At 43.8% G+C, this 25,349-nt stretch overlaps 2 protein-coding genes across 8 annotated transcripts in view; one reads left to right on the forward strand and one right to left on the reverse strand.

The window, feature by feature from the left end:
* Window positions 1-4,390, forward strand: part of PSPH (phosphoserine phosphatase) — a 45,845-nt gene extending 41,455 nt beyond the window's left edge. For all 7 annotated transcript variants that reach the window (XM_040635012.1, XM_008698600.2, XM_008698602.2 and 4 more), the window contains 3 exons: window positions 39-184; window positions 1,570-1,718; window positions 3,907-4,390. In XM_040635012.1, coding sequence (XP_040490946.1) covers window positions 39-184; window positions 1,570-1,718; window positions 3,907-4,014 — 403 coding nt within the window. In that variant the 3' untranslated portion in view covers window positions 4,015-4,390. The remainder of the gene's footprint in view (window positions 1-38; window positions 185-1,569; window positions 1,719-3,906) is intronic.
* A 5,601-nt stretch (window positions 4,391-9,991) lies between these two features.
* NIPSNAP2 (nipsnap homolog 2) overlaps window positions 9,992-25,349 on the reverse strand; it is a 35,687-nt gene continuing 20,329 nt past the window's right edge. The window contains exons 7-10 of the mRNA XM_040635014.1: window positions 24,429-24,460; window positions 18,066-18,160; window positions 12,609-12,692; window positions 9,992-11,160 (exon numbers count right to left, since the gene is read on the reverse strand). Of these exons, the coding sequence (XP_040490948.1) occupies window positions 11,096-11,160; window positions 12,609-12,692; window positions 18,066-18,160; window positions 24,429-24,460 (276 nt within the window). The 3' untranslated portion in view covers window positions 9,992-11,095. The remainder of the gene's footprint in view (window positions 11,161-12,608; window positions 12,693-18,065; window positions 18,161-24,428; window positions 24,461-25,349) is intronic.

The following is a 25,349-nucleotide window of genomic DNA, read 5'->3' on the forward strand; positions in this document are numbered from 1 at the left end:
TATTAATCAGTTTGGTGTTTTCTGTCTCTTTTTTGCAGGGAGCTAGTAAGTCGCCTCCAAGAGCGAAACGTTCAGGTTTTCCTAATATCTGGGGGCTTTAGGAGCATTGTAGAGCACGTTGCTTCCAAGCTCAACATCCCGCCAACCAATGTGTTTGCCAATAGGCTGAAATTCTACTTTAATGGTAAGACTTCAATGGTACCATTTGCCCTTTCTTGTCAGCTTTAGTGTTCAGTGTCTTATGAAATGTCTGTTGGAATGCAGCTTAAGCAAGGCAGGCTCAGAGTTAAATATTGAGATGAAGGATTCTCTTTTTTAATTTAATTTTATTAATTCAGTTAATTAAGATACAGTGTATTATTAGTTTCAGGGGTAGAATGCAGTGTTTCATCAGTTGCATATAACACCCAGTGCTCATTCCATCACGTGCCCTCCTGAATGCCCATCCCCCAGCTACCCCATCCCCCCACCCACCTCCCCTCCAGCAACCCTCCGTTTGTTTCCTGGAGTTAAGTCTTTTATGGTTTGTCTCCCTCTCCGATTTTGTCTTATTTTATTTCTTCCGCCCTTCCCCTATGATCCTCTGTTTTGTTTCATAAATTCCACATGAGAGTGAATCATATGCTAATTGTCTTTCTCTGATTGACTTATTTCGCCTAGCATAATGCCCTCTGTTTTTTGGGTTTTGTTTGTTTTTTTCTTTTTTTGAGATGAAGGGTTCTCTTGACTGATGTCTTTTGCCCCTTAGTATCCTTTGCTCTGTGCAATAGACGTAGGCCATCATCTCTCCTGGCTTTAGTGTTCATCTAATCTCTCTCGGTGTATAAATGTCTACACTCGATTCCTGTGCGCCCAGGTGACTCATTTTGTTCTGTGTTATATTTCAGTTTTTTGAGAGCTCCTCTGTATTTGAACCAATTTAGGCCCAGGAAGGAGAGTTTGTTAGCAGCGAGTCCCTGCACTGTCACTGCCTTGGAAGTGCCTCCTGGCCCTTCTCTGGACCCTCACAGAGCTGCAGCTGCGTTTACTACCCTCTCACGAGGTCTCCAGTTATGGCAAGGGGTGGCTGTCATCCTTAAAACCAAATAGTGTAAATTTAAAAATGTGAAATGTGCCGATGGAACATTTTTGAAGGGTCTACAGGTAGATCATTAAAAAACGTAGATAGGGAGTGTGGTAGTTACTGTAAGAAAGAAAACTGATCAAATATAAGTGGGAATCTCCTCTTAGATGAAATTATATATTAACTTTAAAAGAAAACTTGACTATATTGTTTCATGGTGTTCTGCCACCTCGGCGAGGTGTGAGAATTACAGCTGTGACAGCTAGAGGACTGACCCCACGCTGTTCATGACCTAAAGGAGTAACCTGGACAAGAGGTATCTGCGACTCAGAGGCAAAGGTTGTTTATGCGGAGAAGTAGGTGTGGAAATCCAGGCTGTGTCATTTACCGAGGGCCATTTGTAGCTTTCTCAGTGACATTTAAGTGAGGGTATCATCTGCGCACGAAGCTGGCCCTCCTGCTGTAATTCTGTGGATCACTGACGCTGTTTTAACTGCTCTTTTAAGGTGAATATGCAGGTTTTGATGAAATGCAGCCAACAGCCGAATCTGGAGGGAAAGGAAAAGTTATTAAACTTTTGAAGGAAAAGTTCCAATTTAAGAAAATAGTCATGATTGGGGATGGAGCCACAGACATGGAAGCCTGCCCTCCTGCCGTATGTATCACGTGTGCTGCTTGCTGCGGCTCGTAGCTTTGCTCGAAACGGCTGGTTCCGAGCTCGGTAAGACTGGTGAGAGTTAGAGAGGGACATCTAGGTATCATTGTGAAAAACCAAAACACTTAAAACAACTTCAGTCTCAGCATGTCAGCTGACTTTTTGCAAACCTAAGGAAGAAAACCGCTTAGAAGTTTACGACCCGTTCCTGTCACCTCTCAGCCCAAGTGTGTGCTCCAGGTTTGCTTCGCTTCCCCAAATCATACCACAAATAAAAAGCCAGCTCTTGTAACTATAACCAAAATTTTAATGTCTTCATATGTATAAAGACATTATATATGTAATATATATATGTATATATATGTAATATATATATGTATATATATGTAATATATATATGTATATATATGTAATATATATATATACATATATATATATTTGAAGATTTTATTATTTGAGAGAGAGAGCAGGAGCAGGGGGAGGGGCAGGGACAGAGGGAGAAGCAGGCTCCCACTGAGCAGGGAGCCCCATGTGGGACTCGATCCCAAGACCCCCGAGATCATGACCTGAGCCGAAGGCAGATGCTTAATGGATTGAGCCACCCAAGTGCCCCTGTCTTTTTATCTTCGATAAAGTATTTCTTCATACATCATCTTCTCCTTTTTAGTGATTAGGGAACTGAGGCTCGTGGAGGTTTGATCATGTGCCTGTGTTAAAGCATTTCATTCTTCTTCTGAATGCTGTTTTCTGAGACTAGCAGGAAACATGCTGTATAGCAAGTGTCCTGAATATCAGATGTGTCCCTTTCATGTAGGACTTTGCCCTTATCGTCTCATTCTAAATTAAGAAAAACTGAACCAAAAATAATAGTGAACTTTTTATTACCTAGTTCCCTGAGATCTAAAAATAGTTGTCTCTGTAAATGATTAACTCAAAGTGGTTAAAGAATCTTTGGATCCTTTAAGTGACTTGAGTCAGTGACTTGAGTCACTTCGATGATTCACAACCCACATGGGGACTGACGAAGCCACAAACGCGGGGCTAGTCTAATGAGGAGTGCGTGGAAGGAAGATATGCAGAGTTCTGTCAGGGAGCTTCTAATCCCGATGTCAAGAAATGACAAAACTATAAATAATGGAGGACCCTACCAGTCATCAGAAGATGACATGGCCTGACTGAACCAAGCAAGCCGGCGTGTAGCCTTCAGAGGTGGTCAGAGGAATGTGTCATCTGGAGGAAGGTTCGCAGCCACCCCGTGAAGGCCTGACAGGACCGGGGAGGGGGGGAGGGGGAGGAAGCTCCAGAGGGAGGGGGGCAGCAGAGCAGAGTGGGGATGTACTAGGCCCAGGTCAGGGTTCCAGAACCGGCAGGAATGGGCTTTCTCTTCAGCTATTGCTGAAGGCTACGTAGCAGGCATTGGGTGTTACCACTAGGTTGTGGGAAGCCCTGGAGGGCTTTGGACAGAGAAGGAGAGAGCCCGTGTGTTAGGACAGCTGAGTTGGTGCTGGCGTCCAGAAAGGGCTGCTACAGAGGCGGGAAGCTCAGTTAGGAGGCTGAGGCTAAATTTAACTGGAAGGTTAAGAATCTCATTATTTTTTCCCCCTTATGCGGTCTGAAAACAAAAGTGAAGAGAAAAGGCAAGTAAAAGAATTTCGAATGTCCAAATCAGGTATAATGTGCCTGTATCCTGGCAGAAAAAGAGAAAATACCATTTTAAAAGATCATTGACTACAAGAAGGTATCACTTGGTAGATATGAAGGAAATAGCAGAGACGTAACATTAAATAACTTTAATGATGGAAAGTGGAGGGCTGCCAGGAGATCATGGGGCTGTCCTCTCCTTCAGCCCAGAATAACACACCCCCTGGGAGGGGGGTTTTATCTTTGATTGTATCTTTGTAAGCAATTGTATTGGTTTTAAGGGGGCTTAAGTTCTCCTTCCAGCCTGCAGTGTCCCGGCCTGAATGGATTTGCGGCACTGGTGGTGCACTGACTCGTTCGTTCTTGGGACAGGGGAGGCAAGGAGGCTCCCAGGAGCTGCAGAGGCACCCCCTCGAGGCTGGGCTTTCCGTCTCTTTGCACAAACAGTTTATTCTTTCAAACAACACTTACTGCCCCAGGCTGCTGCCATATCTTTGTTTGTTTGTTTTTTTAAACTCTTTTACCCCCCCTTTTTTCCCCCTCTTAGGATGTTTTCATTGGATTTGGAGGAAATGTGATCAGACAACAAGTAAAAGACAACGCAGAATGGTACATCACTGATTTTGTAGAGCTTTTGGGAGAACTGGAAGAATAATGTCAATTTTTATACGGTTTATAACAACTTCAGGTTAATTTTTAAAAGTTACCCAGTTTGATACCGTTCGTTTATAATTGCCTATTACGACCTAATGTATAGATTTGGTACTGATTATCTGTACTTCCAGGTAAACTACAGAAAATTGCTGTTTTTTTTAACTGCAGTCCCAGCATTATTATGACCATTAATTATCTGGAGAGTTTTATAATCTGAATTCTTTATGTATTTTCCTAGCGATATTTTATTTGAAACCTTTTAAAGGTGGATAGTAAATTAAACACCTTCCGTATTAGAAATATAGGTTAGGCAGCTTTAAGTGAATGTTGGTTTTCCCTTTGGTAGGTAAATAAAAGTTTATCCATGTATCAGTTCACATTGGCGGCATTGTCACTTTCTGCCTATCGTGTATTTCACTATCAAATATTTCAAGTACTTTCAGTGTTTGAGTAGAAACAACCTCCAGGCAAGGAACCAAGGAGCTGGAGACCCACCCTGAGCACAGGGCGTCGTGCTGGTCACCACGCAGCCCCCGCCAACACTCACAGTGGGCCAGAGGGCTGGATGTGCTTTATTCGCTCGTGGAATTTGTCATATCGGGAGTGTTACAAAGGCTTAAAAAAATGGAGCCTTAAGCAAAAGTAGTGACCTTAAAAAATGGGCATTTGATAGCCACATGAAGTAAAAGAACTCAAAAACATTTTACTCATCCCAAATGAATTTCGCCTTAAATGAATTAAGAAATACCTCCTAATAGCCTATATGAACCATTACAGAGGACTTGGAAAAACCTGAAAGCCAGGTTTGTGTTTATTCTGTGCAGTGCCAAGAAAGAGAAATCTCCGAACATGCTTTGAAAGTAAGCAGTTATATACCCTCCCTGGTAGAAAAATGGGGGAGGATAAAGCACAGGTTTAGGGAGAGGCATGCAGGGGATAATTAAGTAGAAAAGGCCAGAAGGGTTTAATATAGGAAATTATTTGAAAAATTTATAATTTAACAGAATAATCAAATTTGATCAAATAATCAAGTAATTATTTAGCCAAATAACCAAATCAGATGAATCAGATTTGCTTCCAAATCCGAGCTGTGGGAGGAGAGACGTGACAGAGGTTTGGCAACGTTTACACGAGACCCCAAACAACGAGGCGGTTGTTTCACCATGAGAATACTTGCCGGCAGCTCTCGCCTGGCAGCCGTTCTGTGGCATCGGCCCTTTCAGCCGAGCCGAGCTCTGGGCAGGCCCGGGCAGGCCGGCGCTGCGAGGGCTGCAGGCTGCCGTCGCCCAGGCTGCGGGAGCTGGAGCCCGCCGGCCGCGGGTAGGCGGAGGACCCAGGAGCTCTCGGGCCCTAACGCTGCCAGCTGCCAGGCCTCCAGGGCCCGCCCGCCACGGGCAATGGCCTGAACAGGGGGTGCGTACTGGCTTTGGCTCAGAGGCGTCTGATGGGCCGAGAAACCGTGTACCCACGTAGAACCTTTTATACCAGTTGCACAAGCCCTCTGGCCCACGGGCGGCCGGCCCTTAGCCGGCTGCACAACGGCACCAAACACAATCGCTGCTTTGTTGTGTTGGGCTGAGTCTGAAATGACGCCAGCACCGCGCGAACCTCTTCCATGCTTTTCGAATTCCGGACTCCCTGGAAACAGCCCCAGAACGGCCCTCCCGGGAGGTAATGTACGTGATTACAGTAGGACAGGAGGCGGAAAGTGCTGGCAGTGTGACGTGGCTTCCTGGCTTTGTGACGCCCTTTTTCATCCTGATGACGCACACTGCTTATGTAGACAGAGAAAGTTAAGAATTGGGGTCATGAAGTTAAGAATTGAAGTTTTTCATGGTATTAAATTGAAGCAGTAGAAGTCCCTCAAAGCTTTAATACGCTTTAAAAAAAGAGAGAACCCCATGGCATTTATCTCCTACCCCCACCCCCTTCTCTGGTTTGCTGTTAGGATTCTTCTCTCTTCTCCTGGAGACAAGTGTTTCTCCATGACTCCCAGGGACGCCCACCGGGCTGTCACTCCCAAGAGCTGGGCAGAGCGTTCCAGACCTGGGGCAGGAGTATAGGAGGATTCTAGAGGATTCCAGAGATTCAAGTGTTGGCAAGCACAATGGCTTTTTGCCTCTGTGCCCCTCAGAATTGTTACGATCAGGTTCAGAAAACCTGGGCAGTGATCTGACCACAAGTCACACTGCTTACTTTCACATTTCCAAGGTGTTTTCACATGTCCTCATGTGATTCTCAGAGCCCTGAGGTCAGCAGTATAGATACCGCTGTCCTCTTTTTAACAGACAGCAGCGAGCTCACAGAAGTTAATGACTGCTACAAGGTCACATTCAGAGCTGGAGCTCGGGCCAAGGATTTCCACAGCGTTCTTTATCTTGTGGGTTACTAGGGAGTTAACAATTTACTGGGACCGGGAGAATCTACCGTAAGCTAACGCTTAACACTTTGGTCACGGGTATTAATGTATATTAATGCAGTAGACGAGATTTTATTCCCTAGGTTGGATGACCTGTTTTACAGAATATTCAAGTGGTTTCATTTTTAATGGTCACTGAACTCTGCACAAGGTACTAGTTTTAGCACTCATTAATAGAGGACCGTTCGGTACTTTGCCGATCTGTTTCCACCTCTGGACATATTTTGATGTATGTTTATTGTTTTCCTTTTGAATTGTTTTTACCGAGTTTACCTAGGCATATAGCTTAATTTCCAAGATCTCTAGAACTTGCATCAAAAGTAGTCTGAATAAAGACACTGCCCTGTTTTCTGAGAGCCTCAGGTATTTTCCAGCTGGAACGGACAGTCTCCATACTTTCTCTTTTCCTATCTTCCTTTTCTCCCTCTCTCCGTTTACTTTCCCTCTCCCTTCCTTCTGTCCATTCTTCAAGCACATTACTGAACATCTGGTGTGTCCCAGCCAGAAACTGAAGGTATAAATTTAATAAATATAATGTGGAACTGAAGAAAAGGCTCTTTCACATGTAGCCATGGGAATAAGGGGGAAAGAAGTAGGTTCGGTCAGTGCTGGTTTTAGGAGAGCAAAGTGTGGGTCCTAGAGGGCTTTTAAAAAGGAGCAGGGATGATATCACATGAATGATAATTAAAAATGAGTTGGCTTGTGCAAGTAATGTTCACCAGACTTACACCCAACAAATGGAAAATTAGTTTGGAAGTTTTAAATATTCCCAATGAAAATTCATAGTAGGGCAAAATAATACAATTTGTTCTTCTATGGGAGTTTAATGAAAGGATTTGACAAATTGGGCAGGAACTGGTAAAATAAAGTGATTATTTGATAAGTTATCGTAGTAAGAGAACGTTCTTGTGAGTCACCAAGTGACCGCCATGTTACTCAATTAGTGGCCGGTTTTCAGACCTCATCTAACCCAGTCTTGCTGCAGCATTTGACACGGGTGATCTCATCCTTGATGGACATTGTTCACTTAGCTTTCATGACATCCCACTTCCTTGCATTTCTTCCTGTTTCCCTGACGGTTTTTCGCTCTCTTCCTGGTTCCTCCCTACCCTCTTCTCTGTCTACACTCACTCCCCATCAGACTTGAAATTCTATATACAGACAATTCACAAATGCCGATCTCCAGGTGAGACGGCTCTCCTGAGCTGCAGAATTCACACGTGCCTACGTGATATCTCCACCTGGGTATCTGCATGGGCCATCTCAGACTCGGTGCGAGTTCCTGGTCTTCCCGTCCCCAGATCTGTGGCACCGCTCCACCTGTAGCCGTCCCCACCCTTCCAGTTGTGGAAGCCAAGACTTTGGTCACTTGATTTTTTTCTTTCTTTCACAGTCTGCAGTCATTCGTTCAGGAAATCATCTTGGCTCTGCCATCAAGATATATTCAGAATTTCCCCCTTCTCCCTACTTCCACTGTCACCACCTAGTCCAAGCCACCATTTAAAGTGTAAGTCAGATCATGGCCTTCATCTGCTCAACACCTTCCAGTGGATCCCATCACAAAGTAAAAACCAGGGTCCTTCCAACAGCTCCCGACACTCTGCTGATCCTGCCCCATGACCTGTGGCTTCTCCCACCAAGTCCTCCCTCTCTTCTGTTTCAGCCAGTGGTCGCCACTGCTCTGGTGCGTGCCGGGCATGACCCTGCCGTAGGGGCTCTGTTGTAGCCATTCCCCCTGCATGGTGGGATTCCTTTGCAAACACTAGCTAACTTTGTCACCTTCTTCAAGTTTTTGCTTAAATCTCAGCTTTTCAGTGAGGCCAACTCTGACAGTACTGCATACTCTCCCCGCCCACCCTTGGATTCCTGACCTCCATTACCCTGTTCTACTCTCCCCCACTAGAGCGTGTATCAACTTCTACCATATCATGTAACTTACAGTATTTTACATATTAATTGCCAATCTCTTCTCACTGGACTGTAAGCTTCACAAAGGCAGGGATCATGTTTTGTTCATGACGTTATGTGTCTGATGCTTGGCACATAATAGAAACTCAGTATTTGTTGAATTGAAGGGAGACCAAAGCCTAGCGTGAGGCAGGCTGCTTTGTGAAATCCAGTGACTTAGGACAGAAATTCCTCTTCTAGAGTAGGGTATATTCTGAAAGAGTTCCGTTTTACAGTCAGTTCATTGCTCTGTGCTTTTCTGAACAGAAAGCTCCTTTAAGAAAGCAACACAGAAAGAGAAAAGCAAAGTTTCTAAAAGGAAACTTAATTCTTGCGTATTCTGTTAGGCATCTGGACACCACGGTACTCGCCAGGTATTGAATGGCCCCGGGATGGGGAGTTGGGTGGATGATGCAATTTGGGGAGCCTCATGGAACTCATCCACCAACCGTGAGCTCAGCTGTGATGGTTAATTTTTATCGGTCAACTTGACTGCCTAAGGGATGTCCCGATAGCTGCTAAAACATTCTCTCTGGGTGTGCCTGTGAGGGGTGTTCCTGGAATATTAGCATTTGATTCAACAGAATGAGTCAGCACATCCATCCTCATCAACGTGGGTGGGCATCAGCCGATCCACTGGCGGCCCAAGTGGAACAAGGCAAAGGAAGGGCAAACGTACGCTCTCTGCCTGAGCTGGGACGTTCATCTGCTCTCAGACGCTGGAGCTCCCGGCTCTTGTGCCTCTGACCTTGGACTGGGAGTTAAACCATCAGCTCTCCTGATTCTCAGGTCTTTGCACTTGGGACAGAATTATACCATTGGGTTTCTTGGTTCTCTAGCTGGCAGATGGCAGATTCTGGGACTTCTTGGCTTCCATAGCCACATGAGCCGATTCCTGCCTCTTCTTATGTATACCGTATCTGGATATCCTATTGGTTCTGTTTCTCTGGAGAACCCTAACACCGCAGTGAATGATAGAAAATTCCGGACTTCTGCAGGGGTCAGTTCAAGTCTGCACAATTTGTAAGTGAAAATTCTCTCTGTTCCTAGCAGTTTTTTCCCAGTTCTGAATAGCCAGATCACCAGTAAAGGTAATTCACCAGTAATTTTCTTTATATAGTTTAGAAAGCAGTTTCATATAAATAGTTCTTGCATTCACACCCTGCGAACATGTCCTGAGCATCCAATCAGTACAACTGCTAAAATGCAAGTTTTCTATGCTGGAGCTCACCATACCCTCTCTCTCCTACTGCTTCCCGTGGCACTAAGAAGTCACAAAAATTCAGAGCTGAAGGATGTTAAATGCCATCGGATTCCACCTCCCCATTTTATGGATTCAGGGAACTGAAGACCAGAGATGGGAAGTACGTCGTCAAGGAGCAGAGCCTGGACTTGAAAGTGCCTTTTCTTCTGCCAGCTGCCCCAACCCCCCAAACACCATGCCCTGGTACACAAACACCCAGTCCTCAAAACCCTTTGCTCCATGACCAGGGAGAAGCTGATGAGCTTATGAAGACTCCCAGATGCCCACTTAACAGGGACAAGCTGTTTTTCAAGAGGGACAGGCTCATTTTCAGCACAAGTTCCTAAAAAAAGGATCACAAACAAGGAATATGTGAAAATCAAGAGGATTTTATTGATTTTGATCGGTTCTCGGAGAAAACCATTCACGTGTAAAAGTTTGACATTTGATATGAGATTTATTCACACTTTATTTTACACATAAATTCTTTAATTGGGGGTCAGACAAAATTTTTCACTTCAACGGGACTTTCACGTGATCACAGTCACAAAATAGGCACACGGTATTAAAAAACTAAATCAGAGCTAGACGGAGTACGTGCTTTATTCCGGCTTCAATCTCAACATGCACCACCCCTCATACACGGTCTTGGAGTATCTGCTGCGAGCTTACTAAAGTCGTAACTACAGAATGTCTGAGGTCACAAATGATTGTTGACAAAATAAAACCTCTTTTCCTAATGCTACTCATTTTATTCTAGAAAAATATTACAAATAAAAATTAGTGCTATTCAAGGTGTTCTTTTCAAAATCACATATGATACACAGGTTCAAGCCATTATCCCCGCCCCCCCGAGAGCTATTACAATACACGGTGTGAAGACGCAATTACAGATGAAATGTATCTTAGCAACCACGACCAGCTTAGTAATGACATGTCGCTGACTATGCCAACTGATGAAAACTGACAGTGAATTAAAACATTTTCAGGTATCGGGGACGCTCTTAAATTGTTCCTAGTCTGAGGCTCAGAAAAACTGCTAGAGTAACATGACAAAATTTATATTTCTTCCTGATACAAGAAATTTGTCTAAAAATCTGTAATTATAAAACAGATTTGCTTTTTATAAAGAAATTGCTAACTTTTTTTCCCCCATGGTTAGGTTCCTGTTTGGAGAGGATTCAAATTTTAATTTGGGCCCTCTTTTCCCAGAGGGTGGAGAGCGGTGGCTGGTAGTATGCGGTGTATTGACAAACAGAGGGGTGTTTCAAAGAGGACTACAGAGCACTGTTACAATCAAACTGTAATAGTTTCCTTTCTTGTGATTATGTAAATTTTAAAGAAAAGAGGTCTCTCATAAGCTATATACAGCAGTTTACACTTCAGTGTTCCTGTTTCACTTGATATACAATTAAAATTAATTTATGACAAATATCTGTCACATAAATTTGTGTAGGCACATCTAAAATCTGCTTACTGGAGGGGTGAGGTCTTCAGTGGGATCATGATTCTGGATTCCATTTCCTGAATAAGTGGGACTGAAAACAAGGATTAGGATTATTGTGCTTGTTCTTTCTTTTTTTTTTTTTAAATATCTTTTTATTTTTTTAAAAGATTTTATTTATTTATTCGGCAGAGATAGAGACAGCCAGCGAGAGACGGAACACAAGCAGGGGGAGTGGGAGAGGAAGAAGCAGGCTCATAGCGGAGGAGCCTGACGTGGGGCTCGATCCCATCATCGCCGGGATCACGCCCTGAGCCGAAGGCAGACGCTTAACCGCTGTGCCACCCAGGCGCCCCTGCTTGTTCTTTTCTAAACAGATTATGGTAGAAGTACAGTAACAAACAGGTTGCTGAGAACATTCAGAAGACATGCTGCTTGGAATCAGAGTAGTGGAAAAGAGAGCACTGATCTCAGGGACAGAAATATACGTGCTAATTGTAGATCAGTTAACGTCCCAGGAGATGATTTTAAAATTAAAGCGGATTCAGTCTGGAGATCTGTTTCATTTGCAGAACTTAGGAAAGTCCACATTGTAAGAAAAGTGGTGCCTTTTTAAAAGGCTGAGAACTCTGAACTAAAATAAAGTTATATAAAATCAGATAACACTGCATGTGACGGTACAGACAGCACTTCTAAAACTGTCACCGCTGAATAAAATACGCCTCTGGGAACTAATGAACATGTAAGAATACACAACCGGTCACATACAATTATATGAAGTTTTGAACTAAAAAAAATAATAATCTTATTTTCTACAACAAAGTACTCTTTGATTTTCTTAGTAGCAGATGGGCTTAAATGGACCTGACATACAACATGATCGGTACTTACTACCGGTGTCAGTATTACTGGGTTGTATTCAGCCCAATTGTTCTTATAAAAATCAAGCCACCCGGATTTCATGGCACACATGTACGTGGCTATCCATGCCCATGCACACGCGTGTACATAAAGTCAAAACGTCAAGTTAATTTTCAAAATTACTTTTTAATTGCTATATTAAATTACAATGTTTTGGGGGCTAGATAACTGATGAGAAAGGGAGAGCTTAGAAAAAAATTGTCATAAATATTCAGAGAATATAGAAAAGTATGAAAAAAGGTAATGATGTAAAATTTACAACATACAAGGGTCTGAAAATTGTACCAGACCACATACACACTTGTTTTGTTTTTTAAGATTTTACTTTTAAATCATCTCTACACCCAACGTGGGGCTTGAACTCACAACCTCATGAGATCAAGAGTCGCGCACTCCACTGACTGAGCCCGCCAGGCACTCCCCACACATACTTGAAAGAATGAAAGCTCCTTACTGAAAAGAAGGCATGTAACTATTAAAGAAAAACCGGACTATTCTCCATTCCCCCAACCTAGAGCAACGTACTATTTTTTTTTTAAAGTACATATTAGTCTTGGGGGAAAAGAACATAAAACGGTAAGAAGAGAAGAATGACAGGTTTCATGTTTACGACAGTATTACCTGTATAATACACCAATTCTTCCCAGCCGTGTTTATGCCACGCTGCGTTCCGTATATCTTCCCTGCTCTGCAGATCCTTGTAAGCTGAGAAAGAACCACACAGAAGCAAGGCTAAACCAAACAAAATGTCCCGCACTCCACCAGCATGTCCGTCCTGTACTGAGTCAGCGGCTCAGCTAGTTTTCTCAAAGACACCACCTTGGGGATTTATTTATTTATTTATTTATTTAAGATTTTTTTCACTTAGTTGACAGAGACAGCCAGCGAGAGAGGGAACACAAGCAGGGGGAGTGGGAGAGGAAGAAGCAGGCTCATAGCGGAGGAGTCTGATGTGGGACTTGATCCCAGAACGCCCAGGATCATGCCCTGAGCCGAAGGCAGACGCTTAACGACTGCGCCACACAGGCGCCCCACACCTTGGGGATTTAATACTAAGCCGAGTCCCTGTGAGCTGATCACCCTGAGCAAAACTACATCAGGCCTTGTGAGGGAAGCAAAATAAACAACGCTTTAAGTTTGACAATCTAGGGATCCAAGACCTGCCTTTCAAGCCAAGTGAATTTCTTCAATAACATGTTAAATTCATAATCAGAAAGCAATATTCGATTCCATCTTGCCCAACATTTCCAGAGCACTACAGTGATGTGGGTGACAGACGGTTCAGTGCAGTGGAGAGCAAGAGGGCAAGTAGGCAAGGTCAGCCCCTGCTGGGCACTGTGGTGGACTTGAGAACAGAGCCCACAAGACAGGGAGGAATGGAGAGAATGGTCTGGGGGTGTGGTTTGATCAAGTGGGTCTCGAAGGTTGAAAAGAACGGCATCAATAGAACAGAAGAGAAAGCTGCTCCAGGGGGAGAGAAGAGCATGTCAAAGACATCAGTCCTCGGTGTCATGTGGTACAATTCGGGTGTCTCATTCGGGTACCTTGGTTTCTGATTCCAGCCTAGGCAACCTCCTTCCAACTACTCACCAGGCAAATACCTCCCAGGCATCTTGACGGGGGGTCAGTCAAGACTAAAAGGACAAGAATTAGGGCTTCTGGTTTCTATTCTGCGACACACGCCTGTTCTCCACAGGACTTCGTTTTCCTGATAAGAAGGCCTACCCTTGTAACAGGCCTAGGAGTTTAACCATCTAAAGATAAAATTTCCCTCAACTAGTAATGGAGTATACATTTATTACATGCAATTTTGAAGATGCTGAAAAACACAAGGAAAATAAATCTTGTACCTCTCGCTACCCAGAGCGAAACAGTTAGCATTAACGTGACCAGCAGCAGCATTCCAACTGAGGTCAGGTGCACGGCCCGTGCACTGTGTGGTGATCCCCCTGTAGGGAACCCAGGTTGGGGAGGGCTGTGCTCTTATTTTTTAATTTCAATTTTTCATTTTCTTAAAATTTTTTATTGTGGTAAAATATACACAGCAAAATTAACTTCTTAAAAAAGATTTTATTTATTATTTGAGAGGGAGAGAGCATGAGAGGGGGAAGGGGCAGGGGCAGAGGGACAAGCAGACTCCCTGCTGAGTGGGGAGCCTGATGCGGGGCTCTATCCTAGGACCCTGAGATGATGACCTGAGCAGAAGCTAGATGCTTAACCAACTGAGCCCCCCAGGCGCCCCAGCAAAATTAACTTTTAACCATTTTGAAATGTACAATTCAGTGGCATTAAATACCTTCACAATTGTCCCCCTTTCATTATTATCCATCTCTCAAACTTTTCAGCATCGCAAATTAAAACTCTATCCGCTGAACACTAACTCCCCATTCTCCCCGCCCCCCAGCCCCTGGTAACCTTTACTCTGCGCTGTGTCTATGAATTTGCCTATTCTAGGCACCTCATCTAAGTGGAATCTAATGTTTTCAAGGTTTATCTATGTCGTAGTACGTATTGGCATTTCGCTCCTTTTTATGGACGAATATGTAAATACCACATTTCGTTCATCTGTTCATCCGTCAATGGACAATTGGATTTAGGGAGGCTTTTATTATTGTGCTTCGTTGGGGAGGCTTTTAAAGGTGGGAGGCACCTGAGAATGTACTATTACTGAGGGAGGGAGCCCCTAGATGGGCTGGTGGTGGAGCAAATGGATGGAGCAAGGCCTTGAGGAAGGTGAGGAAGGCGTGGCATCAAGTGCAGGGGTAAACGGAAGAGGTGTTACGTCGCAGAAAGATCTGCTTTGAAGCCAGACATGCCCAAGTTGGGGCCTAGCTCAGTGACTCAACAGCTGTGGATGCTGGGTGACTTATGTATCCTCTGTGAGTCACAGCTACCCGTGGTTTGCGGCTGTAAGGATTACGGGAATGATGCTTAGGACAACCAACACAGGGGCGCCTGGGTGGCACAGCGGTTAAGCATCTGCCTTCAGCTCAGGGCGTGATCCCGGCGTTATGGGATCGAGCCCCACATCAGGCTCCTCCGCTATGAGCCTGCTTCTTCCTCTCCCACTCCCCCTGCTTGTGTTCCCTCTCTTGCTGGCTGGCTCTATCTCTGTCGAATAAATAAATAAAATCTTAAAAAAAAAAAAAAAAAAAGACCAACCAACACACCGCAGGGGCCCGATCAATGTGCTTCTCTAAAAAACACAGAAGAGTGAGGGTAAGTTTTGGGGCAGGCGACTGAGAATTCACTTCTGCGTATCTCAGTACTTCTTCCTACAGAGAAGGAAGCAGGCAGGGGACATTTGGGACACTAACGGGACAACAAAGGAAGGCAGAGAAAGGCACCACTCAAGAAAAGATGCGAGCGGCAGTCTGGCCACCCTCCAGTGCCAAAGCGCACGGTGTTCCCAGCCTCTGCGGCTGCGCACGGCGGCCATCTTGGCGGACCCCGCCTCACCCGGCGGCTGCTCTGTGAAACCTCAGTCCTTCCCGCGGGACAGAGCTAAGGGCCTGTGACCCCCTGGTGCCTGCCTGTCTCCTCCTTCACCTGGGAGTCCCCATCCAGACACACTGTAAACGCGGACAGGGGTGCAGTCCCCGTGCTCGTGGACGGGGTGGGGGGTGGGGGGTGCAGGCGCCAGGCCTGAGAGGAGGCGAGCGAGGGAACAGGTTTGACTTTTCGGTTTATAGCGTCCAGACAGACCACATGCTATTTAAAAAAATAATAATAGTAACAACGATGTCACCCCTCCCTCAAACCCAGAAAGGTTAAATTACGTTTAGCATCATCTCTAGAGGCAGATTTTAAAGATTTGTTTCCAAATCTATGACATCTGAGAACTCTGATATTTATGGAGTCAAATCAAAGCTCGATAGAAAAGGAAGGTCCCCAGGACAGCGCTGCACCTGCCACTGTGGGGAGCTGAGGGTTACTTGCGGCATTCGTTATTTGCTTTTCTTTCTTTCTTTCTTTCTTTCTTTCTTTCTTTCTTTCTTTCTTTCTTTCTTTCTTTCCCAAAGCTCGATAGAAAAGGAAGGTCCCCAGGACGCGCCTGCCCCTGCCACTGTGGGGAGCTGAGGGTTACTTGTGTCATTTTCTTTCTTTCTTTCTTTCTTTCTTTCTTTCTTTCTTTCTTTCTTCCTCTCTTTTTAAAAGATTTTATTTATTTAGAGTGAGAGAGAAGGAGAGAGAGAGCACAAGTGGGGGGAAGAGCAGAGGGGGAGGGGAAAAGATTCTCAAGCAGACTCCATGCTGAGCATGGAGCCGGACCCGGGACTCGATCTCACAACCCTTTTCTTTCTTTCTTTCTTTCTTTCTTCCTCTCTTTTTAAAAGATTTTATTTATTTAGAGTGAGAGAGAAGGAGAGAGAGAGCACAAGTGGGGGGAAGAGCAGAGGGGGAGGGGAAAAGATTCTCAAGCAGACTCCATGCTGAGCATGGAGCCGGACCGGGGACTCGATCTCACAACCCTGAGGTCATGGCCTGAGCTGAAACCAAGAGTTGGACACTTAACCGACTGCATCACTAGGCGCCCCGAGATGCAGGGTTTTCAATCGCTCACACTCCCGAGAAGCCCAGTATGTGCTGAGACGAGCACCTGGCTGAAGCAGTGATTGGTGGGGCTGAGAATGGGGGTCTCCTCCCCAGACCCTGAAGATTTGGGGGGAAAGGGGTTCCCATTCAGACTTAGGCCCTGGCAGCTCTCCTACCATTTAGCCAGTCTGCACGATTTCGTTTTCTGACCACTCTTTATAATCTCCCGTTTTTCCATCACTGTTCTAGCCCTTCCTTTCTGCCTTTACCCGCCAACCCATTCAGATCCTGAAGTCACCTTTTACTCATGTCCCCCAACTACATGTAAGTTTATATCCCCTTAGGTGCTGGGAGTGCCCTGAACAGAAACCCCTACGTTACTGATCACACACACCGCCTCGTGGCATGTCCCTTGCTTGGCTTTATTCCTCCTTAGTCCCATGACCAACCTTTGTACACCTGCCGTGCGTGCCGTGCGAACACAGCAGGCGGACAGGGTCCAGCACTTGGTGGGACCGAACAGGTCAAACCAATATCTCAGTTAATTAGTAAAGTCTAGAAATGAGTTATGCTTTTCACTTTTTTAAAAAGTAGGCTCCACACCCAGCATGGAACCCAATGCAGGGCTTGAACTTATGACCCTGAGATTGAGCATCAGATGCTTAACTGACTGAGCCACCCAGGGGCCCCTTCTTTTTTTTTTTGAAGATTTTATTTATTCATTTGACAGAGAGAGAGACAGCCAGCGAGAGAGGGAACACAAGCAGGGGGAGTGGGAGAGGAAGAAGCAGGCTCCTAGCGGAGGAGCCTGATGTGGCGCTCGATCCCGGGACTCGGGGATCATGCCCTGAGCCGAAGGCAGACGCTTAACGACTGAGCCACCCAGGTGCCCCATCATTTTTTAAACTTTAATAAACATACACAGATGTGCCCAAAATGTACCAAGCTACCACTCAGAGCCAGCTCCTGTTCTAGCAGAGAGAAAGACACAACAGCCACAGTGTGACAACCCACATGATACCAGGCTCTGGGGGCTCAGGAGGAGAGTGACGTTCCCTGGGGGGCGAGGGGGCACACCTGAGTCAGGCCCTGAGAGGTACCAAAGATGACGCCAGACAAAAGGGGGGGGATGAAAAGGTGACAGGAGAAGGGCCTCCAGAGCGATGGACTCAGACACAAGGCAGGCAGTCAATGAGCATGTGGGCAGCAGCCTCTCCGGAGACAACGCAGGATAATTTCTGAGGCGCCATGGGAAGCATCTAGAAAGTGTCCCTCTCCCACGGCTGCCCGCCTTCCTTTCTCTTGTTCCTTTCCCCATCATCCCCACTCTCATGTCAGCCTCCTGAGGTGCCCCGAGTCTATGGGCCTTTCACTGTGGACCTACTTCCTTCTAGAAGGCCCAGCACTGACTTTCTGTGACGTCTGGATTTGCCACAGGGTTTACAATTACTGACCTGAGATGTGCTTTACTGCCGAGGGCAGCTTATTTGGTAACGGACTCTGAAATCCTAGTAACACAAACAGGAAGGAAAAAATACATACCCCAAAGATGATGTACCATGTAGAGTTGCCCGATCTGAGAGAAGAATCCTCCCACTGCTTCACTACCGTCCTGTCTGAAGCGAATTGCACGAGCCCTGTCAGGAAAAATGACAATGTTCAGATACTGAACGAGGTAGGTTGAAAAGAATCAGATTTCTTCCACCCTCAGAGCAAGTTGTACGATATGAAGACGAACTGTTTTTTAATTATCAAGTGCAGTAGAAAATGATTGGAATGTAGATCACATATATAAGATGTATACTTTTCTGGAGCTGTAACAGTCATTTTGGGGGGAAGTGGACAGTAATGAGCAACGTAAAATCAGTGCTTGAGAATAGTCAGTCAAGCAAATTGGCCGAGGATAGGACCCACCAACAGAAAAAGAACTGCTTCTCCAAGAACGTGCTCAGAGAGTGAGGGAAACGTGGATGCTAGAACATTCAAGATGCCAGAAGTTACTGTATCTTAGGGAGACAGGGACCAGCCCTGGAGAACGGGGTTTAAGACAGAGCTGAAGGGAGCACACCTTCAAAGCAGCTGCAGACCATGAATTCCGGAAAACACACCGAAGAACCATGAACGTGGAGCTTCCTGGCAACACACCACCACTATCAAAACGGAAGCGGCCTTGTGGTACTGTCATAGTGCTGTGGTATGGTGACAGACGGCAGCTACGCTGGGGGTGAGCACAGCGTAACGTACACACTAGTCAAATCACTGCTGTACACCTGAAACTAGGTTAACACGTGTGTCAACCACCCTTCAATAAAAAATGACACAAAGAACCCCTGCCTCTTTCTTCTTTCCAGAACAAACCATCAGGAAAATGAGTACCAAATGGCATTCCTATGTGTGGAAGAATGTGCATATATGTGTGTCTATGTGTATAGCATGGCATTGTGATTAAGTTGGCTGAAAATTGGCACTTGTCTTAAACTTGCCTTTTTAAGATTCCCTACTGCAAAACGTATCAGCTCCTTAAACACCGTCCTTCCTATTTGCACCAGGTACTTTATTTTTCTATTTGGTGAGGCATCGGAAATCCTAAAATGGTTTAAAAAAACATGTACAGGGGCACCTGGGTGACTCAGCCGGTTAGCCATCCCACTCCTGATATGGGCTCGGGGTCCTGGGATCGAGCCCCTCATCAGACTCCACACCCAGTGGGGAGTCTGCTTCTCCCTCCCCATTGGCCCCTCCCCCAGATCGAGTGTGTGCATCCGTGCTCTTTCTCTCTCAAATAAATAAATAAAATCTTTTTAAAAAACTGTATGTTTTCCAAAAGCAGTTTTCAAGAAGCAAACTTGCAAATGAAGGGAGGGGCTTGAAGTGATACAAGGAGGTCACGCGGAAAAGCACAGCTGGGGTCTCTCAGAGACTCTCAGTGTATTGACATGAACACTGCCCAGGTCTGGGGCTGAAGTCTGTCACATCAAGGTACCAGAATGGACGGGACTTGCACAGATGGATTCATTCTCATTAATTTAAAGGAGCTGGAGGCAGATGAACAAGGATTCTTATCTAGTAACATCTACAGTGAGACCTAACTCTTGAGGGACAAGAGATTTGAGTTGGCTTGACCAGTACATCCTCGTCCCGGAGGCAAACTTCGTAGCAACTGAATTGGAACATCTCAAGACAGTGGTGGGGACAAGATGAGAGCGAGGGCAACCAGAGCAGGAGTGATAAGTCCGGACTCCTCAAGAACGATTTGTAATTCCCGGCTCTCATCCCCATGAGGGGGACCCAACCTTTCAGGTCCTTTTGTGGTGAAGGAGGGATCTCTTGCCATTGCCCCCAGGGGCTGCCCCCAAATGGTATTAAATTCTTTAACCCTTGTATTTAGAATTAAGTGATCGGTAACTTCACAAAAATTAGAAATCTGATTGGTAAATTACTGAAATTAAGCAAATCACTTTAACGTGCACTCTAACTCAGAGAAAAACTGTCTTTCATTGATAAGTGATAAATATTCAGGATTATTCATTCCATTGTCAATTTTTCTAATTCAGTTACAGTAGGCGAAGAAAACATACCTGCCTTAGCCTGGTAATAATCAGAAGCATGTACTGAAGAGATCACCATCTTAAATAGTTACCTATGTGCCAAAATATAAATTGAATGCTGAACTGGCTTTATACATACTTGTTTAAATAACTTAAGAATAACCTCAGTACTTCCTTGTGAAGTCACGGTGGGCAAGCCTGAATTAGTAATGTGCAAAAACAGAACTAACGAATGATCCTATTCTGTGGGCAACTAAGTTATTACACTTCTAAGGCCCCTCCCTAAAAAAGGTCCCTTAATAAAATGGTGCCTATAATAGTGGTATCCAATTAAATATGTATGTGCTAGTTTTCAAATTAAAAAAAATTCTAACTTGCATTATGTAGCCTTTGATGACCCAAGAAGAAAAGATTTATTAGAAATAAGAATCACAGGGACCCCTGGCTGGCTCAGTCCGTACAGTGTGTGACTCTTGACCTCCGGGAGTAAAAAGTCGCAGATTCTCATTTAAAGATAAGGAAGCCAAAGGGTTTATATCTCACTAATGGCCGATAACCTACTCTTGCATCCCTCTTAATTACCGAGGCTTTATATTACTATAACTTCTACTTGCTTTTTTTTCTCACAATAGGATTTTCAAAAACTATATAAAATTAGGATGATAAAATTATGATGATAAAAGCTGGTGTTTCGTGAGCATGCTTTCTGTGTCTCACCATTAAGTTTAATGTGGCTGTTAAGAGAGAAGAAATGGATGGTTTTATCATTTAGATCGGGGCTCCCGAAGCAGACCCTCAGACTGAATCCCACCTTCTTAGCCTGCTCTCATGGTAAGAATGACTTCTACCTTTTTAAATGCTTGAAGAACATCTCATGCACAGAATAATATTTCATGACACAAGAAAATCACGACATTCAAATTTCAGCATCCGTAAAGTTTTGCTGGAACACAGCCAAGCTCATCCATTTACAAGTCACTCTTGGCTGCTAGAACAGACTAGAACAGCAGGGTAAGTAATTGTTTTGGACGCAGAATGGTGCACAAAGCCTAAAATATTTACTATCTGGTCCTTTGCAGAAAAGTTTGCCAACCCCTGATTTAAATAAAATATTCTCTATTCCTAATTTTTAAAGTGTTTCTTATTAGAAATTAGTGTCACTAATAAAATAAAACCGGTACTGAATCTACATTTCCCTCAGACACACGGGTTGTTCACAGGTTTGGCAATTATTGACCTTTCTTTCATACGTAACCACCCGTTTCCGCCACCCATTCGGCGTTTACCAACCCCCCAGGATGTGCCAGGCCTTGTAGACAGAGTCGTAGAACTGGAAACCGGAGCCCCCCTGGGGTGACAAGTGCCCAACAGAGGCATGGAGGCAACGTGCTGGGGTGCAGAGACCGGACGCCGATTACACACCGGACTGTGTTGTGTTTGTCAAGTTCCTCATTCCGAATCCCCTTGGATTCGTGGTATAAACTCTCCTCAGTAAGGCGTGTCATCTGCAGCCTCACTGAGGTATAGTTCATATACCATAAAATCCAATTTGGTGTCTAGTACTTTTTTTTTTAAGTATTTTTACAGACTTGCGTGATCATCACCGCAATCCAGTTATGCTAAGATCCCTTGTGTCCATCTGTACTCATTTCCTGTTCCCACCCCAAGCCCAGGAAACCACTCATCTTTCTGTCTCTATAGATGAGACTTTTCTGGACATTTTGTACAAAAGGAATCATGGACTATGGGCTCCTTTGGACTCGTTCACATAGCACGTATTTGAAGTGCGTATCAGTTCACTCCTTTGGAGAGGAAAAAAGATGGCGGAAGAGTAGTTCACTCTTTCTTACTGCTGAATAGTATTCCATTATGTGGATATACCACAGCTTCTTTATCCGTTCCTCTGCTGATGGGCATTGAGGTTGTTTCTGCTACTTGGTTATTATGAAAAATGTTAGGATCATTGTATATGAGTTTATATGGTGCATGCTTTCATTCTCTTGGGTATATACCCTGGAACAGAACTGCTGGGCCGTATGGTCATTCCATGTTTAACATTTGGAGTAACTGCCTGTTTTCCCAAGTGGCTGCGCCATTTTACATTCTCGCCACAGTGTATGAGGGCCCCGATTAATTCCCAACCTCACCAACATTTGTTATCATCTGCCTTTTTAGTTATAGCCATCTGAAGGGGTGTGAGTCTTACCCCCTGTGGTTTTACTCTGCATTTCCTTAATCACTGAGCGTGTTGAGCACTTGTCTGTGTGCTTATTAGGCATTTATTTATACCTCTCCTTTGGTGAAATGTCTATTCAAATCCTTTGCCCATTGAAAACATTTTTAAAAAATTTATTCTGATTATTATTTTGATTATTAATTTATTATATTTTATAAACACTTCAGCCACCTCACAGTTCAGTAGAGTCAAGTACACTCACACTGTTGGGCGAGAGATCTCCAGAACTTTTTCATCATGCAAAACTGAAACCTGACACCCATTCAATACCAAGTTCCCTTCACCTGCACAACTATTCATTTTCCATGACTGTGACTTTGGCTACTTTAGATATTTGCATTAGTGGAATCATATAGTATTTGTCCTTTTATAACTGGCTTATTTTAACGTCCTCAAGGCTCATCACATTGTAGCACATGGCAGAATTCCCTTCTCTGAAAGGCTGCAGGATATTCCTTTCTATGTATGTATCACATTTTCTTTATCCATTCATCTGTTGGAAGGATATCTGGGTTGCTTCCACCTCTTGGCTACTGTGACTAATGCTGCAATGAACATGAATGTGAAAATCTCTGACATGCTGCTTTGAATTCTTTTGACTATATACCCAGAAGGAGGATTGCTGGGTCATATGATAATTCTATCTGGAATGTTTTGAAGAACCCCTGTACTGTTTCCACAGTGGCTGCAACATTTTACATCCTTACTGACAATGTACAAAGTCCCAATTTCTCTGTATCTTCATCAACACTTGTTATTTCCTGTTCTTTGGATAACAGCCATCGGAGAGGGTGTGAGACAATACCTCCTTGTGGTTTTGATTTGCGTTTCTCTTATGATTAATGATGCTGAACGTCTTTTCATATGCTTTTTGGCTGTTTGTAGATCTTTGGAGAATTGTCTATTCAAATCCTCTGTCCATTTTTAACTGGGTTATTTGTCTTCTTATTACTGAGTTGTAGGATTTTTTTATATATGCTGGATACAAGTCCTTTATCGGATATGATTTGTAAAATTTTCCCCCAGTCTATGACTTACGTGCCTTTTAATTTAAAAATGATGCCTTTTGAATTATAAAAGTTTTTAATTCTGATGAATTATAATTTATCATTTTCTTTCACGGACTGTGGTTTTGGTGTTGTGTCTAGGAACTCTTTGCTTAACCCTAGGTCACAAAGATTCTCTCCTGTGTTTTCTTCTAAAAACTCTGTTACGGTTAATTTTGGTATATATGTGAGGTGTAGGTGTCTAAATTCATCCTTTTGCAAAGATATCCAGTTGTTTCAGCACCCTTTGTTGAAAAGACTACCTGTCCCCATTGAAGTGACTTGGTGCATGGACTGAAAACAGACGGCTCATATGTGAGTTTATTTCTGGGCTTGTATTTCTGTTCCACGGATCTGTATGCCTGTGCTTAGGCAGGACCACACCGTCTCGATTACTCTAGCTTTGGAGTCTAACTCTGAAATTGAGAAGTGTGAGTCCTCCAACTTTGCTCTTCTTTTTCAAGGTTGTTTTAGCTATTTTGGGTCCTTTGCATTTCTGAAGCCTGCTGGGGTTCTGACTGGGATTGTGGTGAATTTATAGATCAGTTTGGGGAAAACTGGTACTTTGCTACTTAAATGAAGAAAACAACAACAACAAGAAGCAACTGTGTCATTGTGGTGCTGTTTATATGACAAAAACAACATTTCAAAAAACGTAATATCCCGGAATATGAAATAACTTAATGCAACATTGGGGTTTTATTAAAAAAAAACCCCACAGAACCCTTACCCCACATATATATGTAAAATATGTGTAGAATATTTATGGATGAAATGACATGTTATTCAGGATTTACCTTCAAATAATCTGGGTTGGCAGAGTTAGACCTAAGCAAGATTGGCCATGTGTTGGTAACTATTGAGGCTAAGTAATGGGTATGGAAGGTGGGGAGGTCCACAATATTATTCTCTCTAGTTTTGCATATGTTCAAAAAATTTCATAACAAAACATCAAATAAAACAGTCTAGTATCAAATCATGGCTTTATCCCCAGATTTTCCTTCTAGAATTAACACTATGACCTAAAATAATCTAATAGTAAGATTACAAACTCACCATCTGGTAATATACTCACCAGTAATTGCCCCACTCAATCATAGTTCCTGGCTGAAAAGAGATTTGGATTTTGGTTTGTTAGCTCTTCTGTGAAGAAATATGGAAACAGTAGTATAAAAAATATCCAATGACAAAACGAACTTAAAAATTACTTTTAATAATGTGAAGTGTAACAAATAAAAAATGTAACAAATTAGCAATTATTCACCATGCTCCTATCTATCCCATAGTGGGAGTAATATTCTCTTCTATTTCATATAAGAAGGCAGTATTGACAGTAAGTCATCCGATTATGGTTATTAAACCACAGTTAGGCTCATTCTCTAGATGTACTGAACTCATGATTAAACTGTCGGTACCCATTCATACTTTATTGTGAAATTTGAAAAAAAAATTCAATTTAATTGAATCACTATTTTTTCCAGTATAATGGTGAGTATCAGACTACTAAGATTTACTGTTGACATGTACTCCTTTTAACCATGTCGCTATGCTGCTATCTGGGGCTTGCTTTCTAGTAGTGCTTAGTGGGGAAACATCATGGAAGGCTTACAAAGTACTCTTGCCTGTGACGCTTACAGTGCTGTGTCACTCATTCAGCGCCTCGCATTTATAGCGGCTCTAGTGCAACTACAGCAGATGCTATATATTTGAGCTAGTCCTGCATTTTAGGTCTTTCCTCTTCAAAATAGCAACGCTATATGGAAAAATGTCAAATAATGAACATTATACATAAGATTATAAAAAACAAAGGAGCTTAGCGGAAGAGAAGGAGTGAGAGAGAAGATGATTTAAAAAAAAGGAAAGAAGAGAAGGACCGGACAGCGGAGAAAACAAACCAATCAAAATATTATGCCAAACACACGCCACAAGACGTCGACGCAACTTTTGTGGTTGGCACTGAGGGGTGCTCACGCCTCCTCACAGAAGAACGAGAGGG

Source organism: Ursus maritimus, unplaced genomic scaffold, assembly GCF_017311325.1.
Source record: "Ursus maritimus isolate PB19 unplaced genomic scaffold, ASM1731132v1 scaffold_2, whole genome shotgun sequence".
NCBI lineage: Eukaryota > Metazoa > Chordata > Mammalia > Carnivora > Ursidae > Ursus > Ursus maritimus.